Source organism: Cherax quadricarinatus, chromosome 18, assembly GCF_038502225.1.
Source record: "Cherax quadricarinatus isolate ZL_2023a chromosome 18, ASM3850222v1, whole genome shotgun sequence".
Lineage (NCBI taxonomy): Eukaryota > Metazoa > Arthropoda > Malacostraca > Decapoda > Parastacidae > Cherax > Cherax quadricarinatus.
Window position 1 is genome coordinate 13792048 of NC_091309.1, and position 17115 is coordinate 13809162.

Here is a 17115-nt window from a genome sequence, read left to right on the forward strand (position 1 = left end):
ATAATTGACAAATAATGACACTATGTCCGAATGGCAGGAATTGTGTTTCCCAACCTAGACGGTATCTCCCTCTAGTGGGAATTTATAAATTTTAATTTTTTTTCAATTGTTTTACTGAGTCAGTACTTAAATTTAAATAAACTTGTAAAATTCATGTTTAGCAAAAAATGAGAGGAAATTCGTCTTCACTGTTTGTTAAAGGAACGAAGACGTAGGGGAAAAAAGTTGGGAAACACTTGGCAGGAGGAAATTAACATTAAATTATAGGAAATACTAGGTAACACTGCACCTACAAAATCTCTAATATTTTTTTCATATTTAAAACATAAGTACTGATCAAAAATACTTGGTCAAGCCTCACCATGTGTACATTTTTAATGTTTGGTAAACATCTAGGAAATATGTTTTTTGACGTCACGGATGAGGCTTCATATGATGAGGCTTTAATGAAACTTCAACCTTCTCCAGAACTTCATTATAACCTCTCGTAACTTCGACAAAATCTCGTGTGATATCTTAAATTCTAAACCCAAACAACCTTCTGTGTTTATATATGCACTAAGAGTTTACTTTAATCCCTATTTTAAGAATCAAAGCATTATTGATGTTATTTATTTTCAGGTCATTTGCAGCTTTAATCATCCATATGCAGTTAATATGCTAAAAATCTAAGATATTAACTTACAAGTCCTAGTGAGGTTTGACACTCTTAATGAAGCTTGACACTACAGTAGGCTTGAGACCACTGTTTGCTTGTGAGCCTCCATATCTTTATGATGTTTGAGGTCTAGTTTAGTGAATCAGACACCCAGAGGGTAAGCCTGAGGGCGAGGCAAGAAGGGAAAAAGGTTTATTTACCTGGTCGTGGTCATACACTTCTGGGATGGCGTCGCCGATAAGGTTGACAGGACTGTTAAACTGGGAGCCCTCAGCGATCTCTGCAACGTAATGCGACGCTTTGAAGGTTGGAGTCTCGTCGTTCACATCCTCCAGCAACACTGTCACCTCCGTGGTCATCGTGGGGGGAGGGTCCACCACACCGCTCTCCTCCTGGGCCTGTCCAAGTGTAACGAAAAAAAGTTCGCAAATTGTTTTTATCTCCAATCGTGCAACAGGAATGATAGTCATTAATCTAAAAAAAAAATTGTAGATTGAAACTGAACAACGTTTCGGCTCGTCCTAGTTCATTATCAAGTTGCAAGTGGACAATGTTGATACATCATATAAATTAAATTAAAAATACTTATTTTATGACTAAAAATTATATAATGTAATTGAAGCATGTACTGTGTGTCTGCCCCATTAAGATGTTAAACTGGTGATGACCTGCCTGCCTGCTTGTAAACATTAGCTCACCTGAATTTTGATAATGAAGGCTCCGTTGTTTGAGAGAGGACTCTCACGGTCCAGCGGTTTCTTGACGTAGAGGACGCCAGAGTTGTGGTCCAGTTGGAAGAGACCTTTGTCTCCCTCTAAGATGGAGTAAGTAATGTGGTTGTTAACGCCACGGTCTCCATCCACAGCCTTCACTGTAAGGTACACAAGGAACAGCACGTGGTCACTAAGATGACACATAAGCAAGACAATAATAGTTCAAAAATACCGTTCAGCAAAATCATTCACCATAACGTCAATACAGCCACAAATTATACTTTTTTCAAACTGTATATTAAATACCGTAGAGAGGACACCATGAGCACAACTGTGCTCCTGTAGCTACAGAGAGACATATATGAAAGAGGTCGCCAAGTTTACTGGAAATATATTTAAGATGGAGCAGATAATTTTTAATACCCAGTTATCTTAACTTAGTGGAAGCATTTAATTATCCGAGCTTAATGATAAGAGAAACACTCAATTCTCTTGACTTTGTGGCGAATGAAAATACTCAGTTACGTGAACTTCGTGGCTAAGACAAACACTCAGTTATCTAAACTATTTATTTATGAAAACTATGTTTCTGATGCATGAAGACATTTGTCTCCTTGTTGTAAGTCACTTGCATTTCGTAACAAAACTGGGTACATCACAAGTGAGTTGCCACCTTAATCCGTACAACAGTCACAATAGGGAAACAAAAGCCAGCTAATCTTGCAGGTGTACGACACAAGAACAGAGGAAACAAGTAAAGGAAACTGTAAAAGAGGAAACAAACAGCGTAAAAACGAGAACAGAAGAAACTAAAAGGCGTAGGAAACGATAATAAAAGAAACTAAAAGGTGTAGGAAACGATAACAGAGGAAACAACAGCCGTAGGAAACTTTAAGACGAAACAATAGCTGCAGGAAACGATAACAGAGGAAACAACAGCTGTAGGAAACATCAAGAGGAAATAACAGCTGCAGGAAACGATAACAGAAGAAACAATAGCTGTAGGAAACGATAACAGAAGAAACAATACCTGTAGGAAACGATAACAGAAGAAACAACAGCTGCAGGAAACGATAACAGAAGAAACAACAGCTGCAGGAAACGATAACAGAAGAAACAACAGCTGCAGGAAACGATAACAGAAGAAACAACAGCTGTGGGAAATGATAACAGAAGAAACAAGAGCTGCAGGAAACGATAACAGAGAAAACAACATAATAAAGCTCCAGACCCGGATACAACAAAACTGAAGACGAGGAGGAGGAGGCAAGAACCGACCTTCAAGTACGCCGGAGTTGACGGGGATGTCCTCGGGAATGCGGGTGACTGGCGGTGCCTGCGTGAACTGAGGCGGCTGGTCCTCCACATCGTTGACCCGTACCACCAGCGCTGCCGTCCCAGTGTTAACCCGCCCGCTGATGGCTCGGTCCATCGCCAGCACCTGAGTTCGTATACATTTTATTTCATTACATTAATTATATACAACAGCGACAAGCTGATAATAAGACACAAGACTGATTGAGGCTAAGGGACGGATACCGTCTTTAAAGACTACTTGGGGATAATTACATATTCCACGGTCTCCAGTCTCTGTAATGAATTGATAAAGACCTTGAATGGAGAAACGTCTTCACAATAAAGATACCCAGGTGCTGCACATGTGTCTTATTCATCATGTTTTTTTCATTATGATCTAAATAAATCTGGATACATCAACCATGAGCTGCTATCCTATATGAGAGTTACACAGTTGCAACGAAAGCCAGATATGTTTCCTTGTCATATTCCATCACGCAGGATGACTTTCTTACGTCAAGTGACTGAAATCTATCAGCTTGGTCTGGGAGACCAGTAAGACAGAAAAGAACATGCAAGTGGTAGCACAAGGAGGAAACACTCATTAAGATCACAGCTATGCTAAAGTGTCTTAGAGAAAAAGAGATTATATGACTGAGCTGCTTCAGGGAACAGATCACACGGCAGGCTGTCTCATCTTAACGGTGAAGAACAAAGAAGAGGGTCGAGTCTTTCAAAGGAGGAGAAAGGAACACGGAGACTTTCTCCGCATTATTCTCTAGTACTAGTCGCCGTTAATGTCCGTACAGATTTTAACGCTTCACATAAAATAAATCTGGATTATTAACCCTAAAGGGTTGTTAACCTAGGATAACCCATGAATGTCATGGATGCTAACTTCAACAGCCTACTAACATCCAATGGAAAAATAGACACAAAGGTGGTATAATGCGATCCTTTACTGACTACGCTTCCCCCACACAGTGGGCTTTACAAAGTCACAAACAGATCTGTCTGTGTCTTTATAAAGCCCACTGTGTGGGCGAAACATGGTTAATAAAGGATCACATTTGCGATCGTGTCGGTGTTTTATACTATTTATCTCCATCGTGTCACATACCGACTAACATCCAAATACCTATTTACTCCTAGGTGGACAGAAGCAGCAGACTGAAGAAGACTTACCCATTAATTTCCACTCTCCTGAGACTGGACCCTGGTATAAACCTTGGCAACACATACCTACAAATTGGTTTAGGAAAAACAAATAAGTAAACACTGGGACATATTTATTAGAAAACATTTCGGCCTGGGACTTTGATCACTTCTAACATACAGAGGTTATGTTAGAAGTGATCAAAGTCTCAGGACCGAAACGTTTTCTAATATTAGAAAACGTTTCTATCGAAACCGCCGACAGTGTTTCCACTGACCTACTATTCACTCAACTATTTTTTTTTTTACATTATGTTATTCAATTTTCTGATTCAATACCATTAAATTCAGGGGTGAGCATTACACTCCTCAGTATCATACAGTGTCTGGTGTTATTTTTCATACATTCTGAACCAAGAATGAACCTTAATAGTAACTGAAGGCAGGAGCGGATCTACTTATTAAACTAATGAAGCTTAAGCTTCAGGGCCCCTAATCTCGGAAGGGCCCCAGAAGACACTTTAATCAACAGTGCTTAATTTTTGGGGGGTCTACTGCATGAGAAGGGGTTGCGAAGGGGCCCCCAAAACAGTTCAAACTTCTGGGCCCCAAAAAATGTAGGTCCGCCACTGATTAAAGGTCATGGAAAGATCGTGAAGAAAAAACGTCGCTGAACAAGCTTTCGTTGCACCAACGTTTCGCTCCGTTTAGAGCTACAGCAAGTCTGATAAAGCTTTATAGAAAGCGAACCGTAGAAGCTTGTCCAGAAACGTGTATCTTCACTGTCGTGGGCAGTATGACATTTAGCTCCAGGATCAGGTTAAGTCAGGAGAAAAGTGCAAGAAGCTAAGTCATCCTGGGGGTAAATCAAGTCATGAAGGAAAGGCCTGGTCACTGGGAAAGGTGGTAAGTCAGTGAGGTAAACTAGATTACGAAAGACTACAGAAAGAGGGTTGTAACATCTGAGGTAAACTACGTAAATAGGGATGAGTGTAACATCTGAGGTAAACTACATAAAAAGGGATTACTGTAACATGACACTAAGGTAAACTACGCAAAGAGGGATGACTGTAACAAATCAAAACGGTAAACCAACCCATGAAACAAGGAGAGGGTCAGCAGGGACCATGGTAACTGGTAAACTAGAGCATAAAGATCAAAGAGGGACGAGAGTAAAAGGTCACTTAAGGTGAACCAGGTCTTGAAGAGGAGCAGGTCCTGGCCTGTGTAAAGTCCCCAGTCAACTGGCACACATTCTTTGACCTTTGATAACTTGCTCTATCAGTGCCTAATACCAACTAGGGGGGGGGGTGATATCAGCCCCTTCCATCTGACATTCCAGAGATAAAATTAATTCTTACCTTACCGAAGTGTACTTTAATGTTTCGCGTAAATACAACAGAGGCGAAGAATACGACAAGATGTGACAGAGAAAGTGAAATTAAATGCTTAAGTAACACTCAATTATTACTTTCACTGGAAAGCGTCAAGCCTAAAGGGTCACACAGTGCCTGGGAAATGAAAGGAAAATCAGGTTTAATCCAAGGAAAGAGTAGTTCACATTCTTTGAATTAAGAGACTTTTTCCAGCATCCAAGTAACACCCCCCCCCCCCCGAAGACGTAGTGTTTTGGTGGTCAGTCCCTGAGGACTGACTACCACAACACTACGTCTTCCAGGATGATGGACTGATTACATCATCTTCACATCTCTATTGTTTCTGTTGCCTCTGTATTCGACTGAAGAAGCCTACTGTGTAGGCGAAACACTTCGGAATAAAGACACCTAACTCCTGTCAATGTGTCTTACTTATCAACTTGTCGATATATTATACCATGATATCCACATTTTGTGAAGCATTAAACCCTTGAGGGTCATATACGACAACGAGTGGTGGAGGCTCGATTCTCCGTTCTAAATATAGAGACAGGCTACCACTGAACAAAGAGGGAGGTGGTGCAGCTAGTTACCCTGAGTTGGTATAGGGACTTTCTCTCGTAGTCTAGGTCTCCCACCAGCCTCAACACAGCCTTCCCGTCCAGGGTATTCACTGTAAACTTCTCCGCGTCGCTTTCTGAGTCAGCGTCCAGTCTGTAGATTACCTGTGGTAACAACATACAAATAAAATTTTTAAATGAAAACAATGCAATTAAACTCTTAATATCTAATACAAGAGAATCGTACAACTGAAGATATTACATATTTCCCCAGCAGCGTTACAAAAACTTGCAAATACAGTAGTATAATTAACACTGGCCAATGGTATAAATGAACTTAAGACCAGTGTCAGGAAACACTTGCCCTGTTTCCTGATAATCATTACCAACCAAGCATAAATGAACCCACATGATGGTAATAAAACGATGGATATGCATATATTTCGACCTATACTAGGTCCGCCAAAGAGGGCCTTTGCCTGCTGAAGAAGGTCTCAGTGTGAGACCAAAATATATAGTGTATATATATATATATATATATATATATATATATATATATATATATATATATATATATATATATATACTCATTTCCATTGGTATTTTATGCTTTTTAAGCAAGAATGTTTTAAGTCGTTTTACCTGTCCGAATGGGCCTTCGTCTTGGTCAGTAGCAAGGAGCGTGGCCAGCACCTGAGGCGGAGCGTTCTCATCCACGGCCACCGAGGACTCGTAGGGACGGAAGATGGGTTCGTTATCGTTGATATCTTCCACCAGCAGCAGCATGGACTGCGTGATGAACTGTCCTTCACCCAGCTTGTTGTCAGTCAGCGTCAACACTACCGTGTACTCGTCTTTCATCTGGGGAAACAACTAGTTATCCTCACACCCACCAGATATACATACTACATGGTTGTTCACAACATCTGCCTCACTCCAGTGTTATTACACACACACACACACACACTAGAGAAAGTGCAAAGGTTTGCAACAAGACTAGTCCCAGAGCTAAGAGGTATGTCCTACGAGGAGAGGTTAAGGGAAATCAACCTGACGACACCGGAGGACAGGAGAGATAGGGGGGACATGATAACGACATACAAAATACTGAGAGGAATTGACAAGGTGGACAAAGACAGGATGTTCCAGAGATTGGACACAGTAACAAGGGGACACAGTTGGAAGTTGAAGACACAGATGAATCACAGGGATGTTAGGAAGTATTTCTTCAGCCACAGAGTAGTCAGTAAGTGGAATAGTTTGGGAAGCGATGTAGTGGAGGCAGGATCCATACATAGCTTTAAGCAGAGGTATGATAAAGCTCACGGTTCAGGGAGAGTGACCTAGTAGCGATCAGTGAAGAGGCGGGGCCAGGAGCTCGGACTCGACCCCCGCAACCTCAACTAGGTGAGTACAACTAAGTGAGTACACACACATTTACCAGAGCTAAAGACCCTACAGCAATATGCTTGAGACTGCTTCCTCAAGGGAAGTAATATTCAAAATGCACACAATATTAAAACCATTTTATGTTATTTACTTTTTCTTACCATGAGGTCTGCAGTATAAATGTGTTACAAAAGAAAATTCCATTCACTGATATGCCATCCAGTGGGACCTCCCGTCCTACTCTCCTGTCCTATCTCATGACAACATCAAATGCACCTCCCCATCAATGTTACCCTTATTTGTTAGCATCCCAGACATCTACTGGTACTCAATCACTATTACCCATCACTAGCACTAATATCGGCACCCCACCATGCAGAGAGTACATTCAGAGTTGTGTTCAAGAGAGACTGGACAACATGCACTTCAAACATTCACACAAATGACTGGCATCCAGTCACTTGCGACATGGGTTACCTCTCTGTCCAAGGCCTTCTTCAGGTACACATTGGCTTCTGTAGCGCCGTTCTGCTCTATCCTCAGTAAGTCGCGGCCCTCCGCCCCTCTCACGCCGAAGGTCAACGCGTCGCCGTCAGGGTCAGAGCCGCGCAAGGTGGTAATTTTGGAGCCTGGGGAGGTACGAAGGAGATACTGACGTAAACATGCTCTCTTAACACACTTCACACAACGTATGTGCGGTAATATGTGGGTTACAGAGTTACTAAGTACTGCAGCTTAGACCAGGCTTCCTACGTACACTGGCCTTACCTTCAGAACATGATAAAATAAAACCCTCGTTAACATTACAGAAAACACATGTACTCATATATCGCAAGGCAAACTCACATAAAGTATAAAATAATCCAGTTTTCCTACAATATAATCATCAAATTATGCTCCAGGAAAAAATGCATTGAGCTATTAACTTATCAACAGAGAACCGAACTACAGGAGAAAATACTAATCATAACTAATCTAGCTTGGGATCTAAAGAGACGGGCGGCCATTAAAACTTTTTAAAACAGACGCCGTGGAAACAGCTGATGTGTCGTAACACAGTAATAGCTCCAAATAACAGGCGTCCCAGAGTTCTTATGAAACCACCTTCACTTTATCATTTAATCTCACATGATGAGGAGCGGCAAGCAATCTGTGAGCAGCAGCCATCATTGATGCACCAGCGGCAGGCCAGCCCTTCATCAATACTGGGGTTTCCAACCTTTTCACCATCATGGACCCCTTTATTTAAATTAATTTTCCCAGGGACCCCAGGTTTTTGATAGGTCTGTCTACTCAACAAACCAGTTTTATTTACTGACAAAAAACTCATTTTCCCAGTTTCATCTCTCAGCTGAAAAACATACGTAACTGAGCATGTCGTTAAATTTTGAAAGTTAATCTTTATCAGCCTCACCGTGAGTAATTAAGCATTTTACACTGTAGCCTCTTGAAATTTTTAACTTAGCTCACGGACCCCCAGTACTACCATTGCGGACCCCCAGTACTACCTTTGTGGACCCTCAGTACTACCTTTGTGGACCCCCAGTACAACCTTTGCGAACCTCCAGTACTACCTTTATGAACCCCCAGTACTGCCTTTGGGGATGGGTTTGTGGTACAACTTGTCAGACACCGCAACATCATGGAATCTTGTTTCAGAAGGACATCTACATAACCTTCTTCGTGACTACTACTACTACCACTACCACTAACCCATCTCTTGGGTATGACCTACTTCCACTGGGAAATCCCGCCTACTAGTGACTATGCCCTCGTCTAATACCTGTCTCTTTCCACCTGACGCCAGTATATAAGCGCCAGCCTTCTTGCCTGTGCTCCAGAATCTTCACGACTACGGTGTTCTTCACACCAACTCCAATGAGAAAATGGTATGGTGATACCGACAAGATGTGGAAAAAGGCACTTATGTACAGTTCAGGACATTTATTAAAGGAAACGCTTCGCCACTCGTGGCGAAACGTTCTTTTTCCATACCAACACCAATGCTGAGGGACTGATTACCTCATCTTCTGTATACAGTTGTTCTGTCTTCCAGTCATGTCCTTGAATCTGTATTGATAAAGCCACTGGATGGCGAAACGTCTACAATAAAGATACCCAGACGTTGCACATGTGTCTAAATTTTCGTAATCTATTACACGAAATTGAAGCGATAGATATGTTTTCAAACATTAAAACTCATTTAACCATAACAGTTTAGACTGTTAGGTTACAACCTTATCTACTGCATTAAACCTGCAAATTCACTAGAACACTAACATTCTAGAATGCCTTAATACCTAATTAAGGGATTAATAATCTCTCTTGTACTGTATATACACATAGATAAGTATCTCGCGGTCTATATACAGTGTTCCCAGGTGAGAACAACTATCATGGAGTCTTGGAAGGAATATACAAGGAGCAGGCATCACAGAGCCTTGGAATGATTACAGCAGGTAAGAACGGGAATAAGGAAGCTCAGTAATGTCTACACCATGTGGGAAGAAGCATCGTGGAATGTAAAATAGCAGGAGAGAGAGAGAGAGAGAGAGAGAGAGAGAGAGAGAGAGAGAGAGAGAGAGAGAGAGAGAGAGAGAGAGAGAGAGAGAGAGAGAGTTAAGAGGTAACTCAGCAACTATTATATGAGTACGTTTCACAAGTACATAACCTCTCACTTCCAATCCATGTTTCACACGTACATAACCTCTCATCCCCAACCAATGTAACCCCATTTAAAAACGTGACCATAGGTACCATTTGACCCTGGGTAATAATATGGCCCTGGGAGGGGGGAAGAAATCCGTGAGGAGACAACGCCCACCTGTAATTAATATGTCCTTTACGCAAGCCCGCCTGTCACTGTCTGCGTAAACAGTGGTAGAAATCTGGCGATGTTATTAAATATATACAGTGGTAGATGCTTGGTATTGTTACTGTATTCATACGGGAAAAATTCCCCTAACATAGGCCTTTTGTTATGTGATGACCTGTTGAGTGGTGTGGCTGGTGGTGCTGCGGGGGGCCGCAGTGAGCAGCAGCCACTGATGTCTTCCCAACAATCACATCTAACAGAGATGTGAATGTTGGGAAGAGCAACGTTATCTCTGGTGGGCAACAGCAACAGCGACCGCTGTCCTATAGATCAGACTCAGTGGTCTGAGAGGGAAAAGGCACAAATAAAAATAGAGAAGAAATAATATTGTTCAAAGCCATTTAACATATTGCAAATTTATGCGATACATTTATCATTAAAAATGGAGTACTACCCGCACATAGGAGAGAGACGCTTGTGACGACGTCTGGGTCCGACTTGGACCATGTATAAGTCACACTGACATATAAGAGTGAGGGAGCCAGTATATATCCTGGAGTCTACCTGGAGGGTATTCCGGGGATCAACGCCCCCGCGGCCCGGTCCACGACCAGGCCTCCCGGTGGATCAGGACCTGATCAACCAGGCTGTTACTGCTAGCCGCACGTAGTGCAACGTACGAACCACAGCCCGGCTGATCCGGCACCGACTTTAGGTATCTGTCCAGCTCCCTCTTGAAGGCAGCCAGGGGCCTATTGGTAATTCCCCTTATGCTTGGTGGGAGGCTGTTGAACAGTCTTGGGCCCCGGACACTTATGGTGTTTTCTCTTAGTGTACCAATGGCGCCCCTACTTTTAATTGGGGGTATTTTGCATCGCCTGCCCAGTCTTTTACTTTCGTAGGGAGTTGTTTCTGTGTGCAGATTCGGGACCATTCCTTCTAGGATTTTCCAAGTGTAGATTATGATATACCTCTCTCTCCTGCGTTCCAGTGAATACAAGTCAAGTGCTTCCAAGCGTTCCCGGTAGTTGAGGTGCTTGACAGAACTTATACGTGCATGAAAGGATCTCTGTACACTCTAAATCTGCGATTTCACCTGCTTTGAACGGAAATGTTAATGTACAGCAGTATTCCAATCTAGAGAGAACAAGTGATTTGAAAAGGATCATCATTGGCTTGGCATATCTTGTTTTGAACGTTCTCATTATCCATCCTATCATTTTCTTTGCACTTGTGATCGTGGCACTGTTGTGATCCTTGAAAGTGAAATCCTCAGACATTACTACTCCCAGGTCCCTTACATTATTTTTCCGCTCTATTGTATGGCCAGAGTCAGTAGTATACTCTGTTCTAGTTATTATCTCCTCCAGTTTTCCATAACGGAGTAGTTGGAATTTGTCCTCATTGAACATCATATTGTTTACCGTTGCCCACTGGAAAACTTTGTTTATATCTTCTTGGAGGTTAACCGCGTCCTTAGCAGATGACAGCCTCATGCAGATCCTAGTATCATCCGCAAGGGATGACACAGTGCGAGGGAGACAAAGAAACGGAAAAAAAAATAGTAGTGGTGGTGGTGGTGGTGGTGGTGGTGGTGGTGGTGGTGGTGGTGGTGGTGGTGGTGGTGGTGGTGGTGGTGGTGGTGGTGGTGGTGGTGGTGGTGGTGGTGGTAGTAGTAGTAGTAGTAGTAGTAGTAGTAGTAGTAGTAGTAGTAGTAGTAGTATGAAGTCACGTCACGGTAATGTGCCTTTTGTGTTCTTTATGGACCGAGCATAAGCTATTTCTGTAACTATAAGTAGGCACAAGAATGCCAACTGCATACCATTATTATTATCCTCATCATCATCATTTAGGTGAAAGGCGGAGAATCTGACAGCTGATGCTACACAGTTCTTCACGTAGAGGGGAAAGCACATAAGGCTCACGACACCTCGTGTGTCCCTCACATACTCAACCTTAACATTGTTATTGTTTACACCCTCCTCCGCACTCTGCGATAATGAGCAGTCATTACTTGTTAATGCTTATTTTCCCATGATTTATTCCTCATTAGCGGCTGACACTCATTACCCTCCGCTAACGACCAGTTGCTAATGATGATTCTGTACAAATGAAGCCTCGCTCCACTAGGCAAGGGATGTGGAGGCGGCATCACTGTGCTTTCACTGTGTCGCTGGGAGAGTAAAAAAATTGATGATCGAATCTGGGATAAGAGGAGAACTGGATTAATTTGGTTGCTAGCGTGCGGTGCATGCCAAGACCACAGGCAGGTTCCCGGGGGTCATCCTTACAGTCAAGACGATGCGTCATACAGGTCAAGACGATGGGTCATACAGGTCAAGACGACGCACCATAAAGGTCAAGGCGACGCATCATACAGGTCAAGACGATGGGTCATACAGGTCAAAACCACTGGGTCAAAAACTTACAGGTCAAGATTTCAGGGGTTAACTTTCTCTGGTCGGTTGATCATCTTAGAGAAAGAGAAAGAGAAAGAGAAAGAGAAAAAGAGAAAGAGAGAGAGAGAGAGAGAGAGAGAGAGAGAGAGAGAGAGAGAGAGACCGTCAATGAGGAACCACCACGAGAGGATCACAGATAGGAGGAGAATAAGAGATACGCTTATGAAACTCTATTTGAAGGTTTAAGAAGTCTCTCTCTCTCTCTCTCTCTCTCGCTCTCTCTCTCTCTCTCTCTCTCTCTCTCTCTCTCTCTCTCTCTCTCTCTCTCTCTCTCTCTCTCTCACTCTCTCTCTCTCTCTCTCTCTCTCTCTCTCTCTCTCTCTCTCTCTCTCTCTCTCTCTCTCTCTTCCGCAGTCCAACCCTCCCTCTCACTGACCTCTTCCTCTGTACAGATCACGGGAGGTGAACCTCGGGTCACGCCAACCATATAAATAATCGCAAAGCTTAATTACGATGCAGGGGTCAAGAAACCTTAATCACGGTGCAGGGGTCATGAAAGCTTAATCACGGTGCAGGGGTCATGGAAGTTTAATCACGCTGCAGGGGTCATGAAAACTTAATAATAATGCAGGGGTCATGGAAGCTTAATCATGGTGCGGGGGTCATGGAAGCTTAATCATGATGCAGGGGTTATGAAGCTTAATCATGGTGCAGGGGTTATGGAGGCTTAATCACGATGCAGGGGTCATGGAAGCTTAATCATGGTGCAGGGGCCATGAAACCTGAATCATGGTTCAGGGGTCATGGAAACTTAATAATAATGCAGGGGGTCATGGAAGCTTAATCATGATGCGGGGGTCATGGAAGCTGAATCGTGGTGCAGGAATCATGGAAGCCTAATCATGGTGCAGGGGTCATGGATTCCTAATCATGGTGCAGGGGTCATGGAAGCCTAATCATGGTGCAGGGGTCACGGAAGATGAATCACGATGCAGGGATCATGGAAGCTTAAATCCTGACCCATGTGGGTCTTCCAGCAGCAGGAGCGGCGGAGGCTGGACCCACCGTGCGCAGCCAGACTCACTCTCCAAACAAGCGCTTCAGAGTCAGGAAAGTGTCACAGTGAAATCAATTCCTCCCGACATTAGAACACAAGTAATCCACATCTAACAGCTTTCATTTCACCGGCGGATATACACAGAATGTCACATGAGATCGATGATTACAGGTAAACCATCCATACATGAAGCAGCTACATGTAAACTGTCTATAGGTATTCCGTGGAATGGAATTTACGGAGGGAATACCAGCCGAGGTAGTCCATAAACTCGAGATTACAGTAATTATCCCCTCGACTTAATTCTGAACAACTCGCCCGGAACAACCGAAGAAAATCTTGAGAGACAAGATGGAAAAATCATGTCCCACACATCTTGTGTGAGATTCAGTATTCACGGGGATAACCAGTGAAAGATGCGTAGGGCTTGGTACGCTGCCTTTGCATGGAGTGCAAGAAAGCTGTCGATAAAAACAGCAAAAAGAGTTGGTAGCGCACTCAGCTCACACACTGACGTCCGTGGTTCGATCCGGGTACGGGTGGCAACATTGGGGCGTGTTTCCTTTAAACACTTAATGTCCCTGTCCGCCTAGCAGTAAGTTGGCACCTGGGTGTTAATCGACTGGTGTGGGTCGCATTCTGGGGACAAAATTATCCCAAGTTGCCCGAAATGCTTTGCATAACCAGGGTTTTTCTATATAGTATGACACTAATGTCAGCGAGGTCTGCTTAATTTGCGCAATAAACTTGTAGAAATAATAATAATAACAATAATAATAATAATTATTATTATTATTATTATTATCCATGGAGTGCAGGAAAATTTTGGATGACAACAGCAAAAGGGCGGTACTAGGTACACTGCTCTTTCATAAAGCGCACGGAAGCTCTCCCTACGCTACACCAACATATACTAACCTACAAACGACTAAGGTTGAACCAGCTCCTGGGAAATGACAGAGTGAAAATCTAAAATCGTAGAAATATCTTCAGAAATAAAATTATATAAAGCAATCTAAACTGAGATTATCCAACTCACTGCTGGATAATCTTGGGTTATTTATCAAAGTTGTCGTCGATCTGTCAGACTGTGATTGAGATGCCAATCAAGAGAAGACCCTGTGATACCGTACACAAATTACCAGTCTCACTGAAGACGATCCATTGGCACATGCTCTTGTTGTCGCCCGCAAACTTAAAGACAAATAAACGAGGGGAAAATCTGTGCTCTGCTTTCCTGAGTACAACACCCATAGTCACAACAATGTGTGTACATACATGCACACAGGCACGCCTGTGAATGTACATGTACACGGACTTCCCTGTGCGTGTACATGCATGCACACAGGCTTCCTGTAAGAACACACAGTAGCACACACACACACACACACACATGCATACATTTCATCTTCATTAGTGTTTCTGCTAACGAAGTGCTGGACGATATCCTCACTGCCCTCTCCTGTGTGATGGAATATAACAGGGAGACATAACTGGCTTTTGTTCTAACTGTGTAACTAACATATACATAGAATAAGGTAGCAGCTCATTGCCGATGTGCCCAATTTTGTTAAATAAAACTAAAAAGCTTGACAGCCTCCCTACATTAGTGTTGTGGGAGCCTTCCCACACCTGTCACTGCTACAGCCTCCCCACATCTGTCATTGCTTTAGTTTCCCCACATCTGCCACTGCTACAGCCTCCCTACACCTGCCACTGCTGTAGCCTCCCTACACCTGCTACAGCCTCCCTACACCTGCCACTGCTGTAGCCTCCCTACACCTGCCACTGCTGTAGTCTCCCTACACCTGCTACAGCCTCCCTACACCTGCCACTGCTGTAGTCTCCCTACACCTGCTACAGCCTCCCTACACCTGCCACTGCTGTAGTCTCCCTACACCTGCTACAGCCTCCCTACACCTGCCACTGCTACAGCCTCCCTACACCTGCCACTGCTGTAGTCTCCCTACACCTGCCACCACTGTAATAAAACCACCAAGTTTATAACAGACAAGACCCATCGCCTGATATACCATGGTTCACATTATCATATATATTAACTTGTTAAAGCAACAAATTTATAAAGGCTATGATAACAGTAAAGACTATCCGGCGTAAGAGTGAACACCTTATTTGTAAACACAAGATCAGCATGAAGACCAAGTGGTGATCGGTGGCTTAGTGCCCCCTACTGTTTGGCTGGAAATCGAAAGGTCTTGGGTTCGATTCACAGGCAGGTGGAACATGTGGGAAAGTTTCTGAACAGCTGATACCTCTGTTTACCTAGCAGACTGTTGTGGGTGGCATCCTGTGGGGAGCAGGAGGGAACGGAGAGAATGCCATAGGCATGTAAAATAAGTTAGTACATGCTTTAGTTATTATTGTTAATACTGTTGTTATTGCTGTTGTTGGTGCTGTTATTATTGCTAGACTGGTCGTTAAACTATTATTAACCGAAGGGTTAGTAACCCAGGAATGCCAATCAGTGTGGCTTACTTCCACTCGTTTTTTTTTTTTTGACCTCTTCCTACTGCTAGGTGAACAGGAGATACAGGTACAAGGAAACCTACCCAACGTCATTCGGGTCACACAGTACCTGGGCAATGGTAGGTATTCAGGCTTAACCCAAAGAAAGAGAAATGGTAGCTTCAATATCTTGCGACAAGAAACCAGTGCCCCGCAGCTCGGTTGATAGCTACTCAGCTCACACACTGAGATTCGTAGTTCGATTCCCAGTACTGGTGGAAGAATTAATTATTGCGACAAGAACACCTCAGCTGCAGCATCAAGGCGCGGCTTGAGGTGTCGTCAGACTGAGAATAACATTCAAGAAGACTTCAAACAGAGAGCAACGTAAACGTCTAGTAATTATACACAAAGAAATATACATCACTCCGTGTTTCTACAATGATTCATATACTCCTTGTCTCCTTTTAAGTGATAGGTGACGTCAGGTGGTGGGTCGTACAGTGACATCACTGGGATTGCCTCGCCTGACATCCCCAGCCCTCATCTTGTCAACTACAATTAAAAGTGGACATCATTTTTTATGGCGGTCTCAACAGAGAACCGATTATGGCGGTACAACCCGATACGGTCGGCAATTATCTAGCTGTATATAACTAGCTGAGATGAGGGAGTGGAGAGGAAGGGAGGGTAGAAGAGAAAGGAAGGGAGGGGAAGAAGAGAAGGGGGATTAAAGAAGGGAAGCATAAAGGTACTAGAGGTGGTAAAGAGGGGAACTGAAACAAGCTGGCGTCTAGTGGTGCCACCCACGCTAGGTCACGTGAACCTGGTGGGCCAGAGAAATAGGGATGTAAATGACGCTAGATGGAAGTCCCCCACAGCAGTTAACTCTACATGGTTAACTGAGAGAGAGAGAGAGAGAGAGAGAGAGAGAGAGAGAGAGAGAGAGAGAGAGAGAGAGAGAGAGAGAGAGAGAGAGAGAGAGAGAGAGAGAGAGAGAGACTACCATTCCAGTGAAAAATCACCACAGACTTGGTGCTGTGGCCAGCACAGAGAGCTGCACCACAGTGAGCTCTGAGAAACAACACACAGGTTGAGGCACAACACAGTATAATGACCACCTACAGCGATAATCTAGCCGACACAACATCTTAATTGTTGCAGAAATATGGTAATTTGAAGCGAGGTGACTGTAGGTTGTTGCCTGTAGAAACTTAAACCTTACAATGTG

At 43.4% G+C, this 17115-nt stretch overlaps 1 protein-coding gene across 5 annotated transcripts in view; it reads right to left on the reverse strand.

Annotated features, from left to right (window-relative positions):
- Window positions 1-17115, reverse strand: part of Cad88C (cadherin 88C) — a 346082-nt gene that overhangs the window by 120630 nt on the left and 208337 nt on the right. For all 5 annotated transcript variants that reach the window (XM_070086212.1, XM_053777631.2, XM_053777630.2 and 2 more), the window contains 6 exons: window positions 7625-7776; window positions 6401-6619; window positions 5792-5923; window positions 2650-2812; window positions 1357-1529; window positions 859-1056 (listed from right to left, as the gene is read on the reverse strand). In XM_070086212.1, the coding sequence (XP_069942313.1) occupies window positions 859-1056; window positions 1357-1529; window positions 2650-2812; window positions 5792-5923; window positions 6401-6619; window positions 7625-7776 (1037 nt within the window). The remainder of the gene's footprint in view (window positions 1-858; window positions 1057-1356; window positions 1530-2649; window positions 2813-5791; window positions 5924-6400; window positions 6620-7624; window positions 7777-17115) is intronic.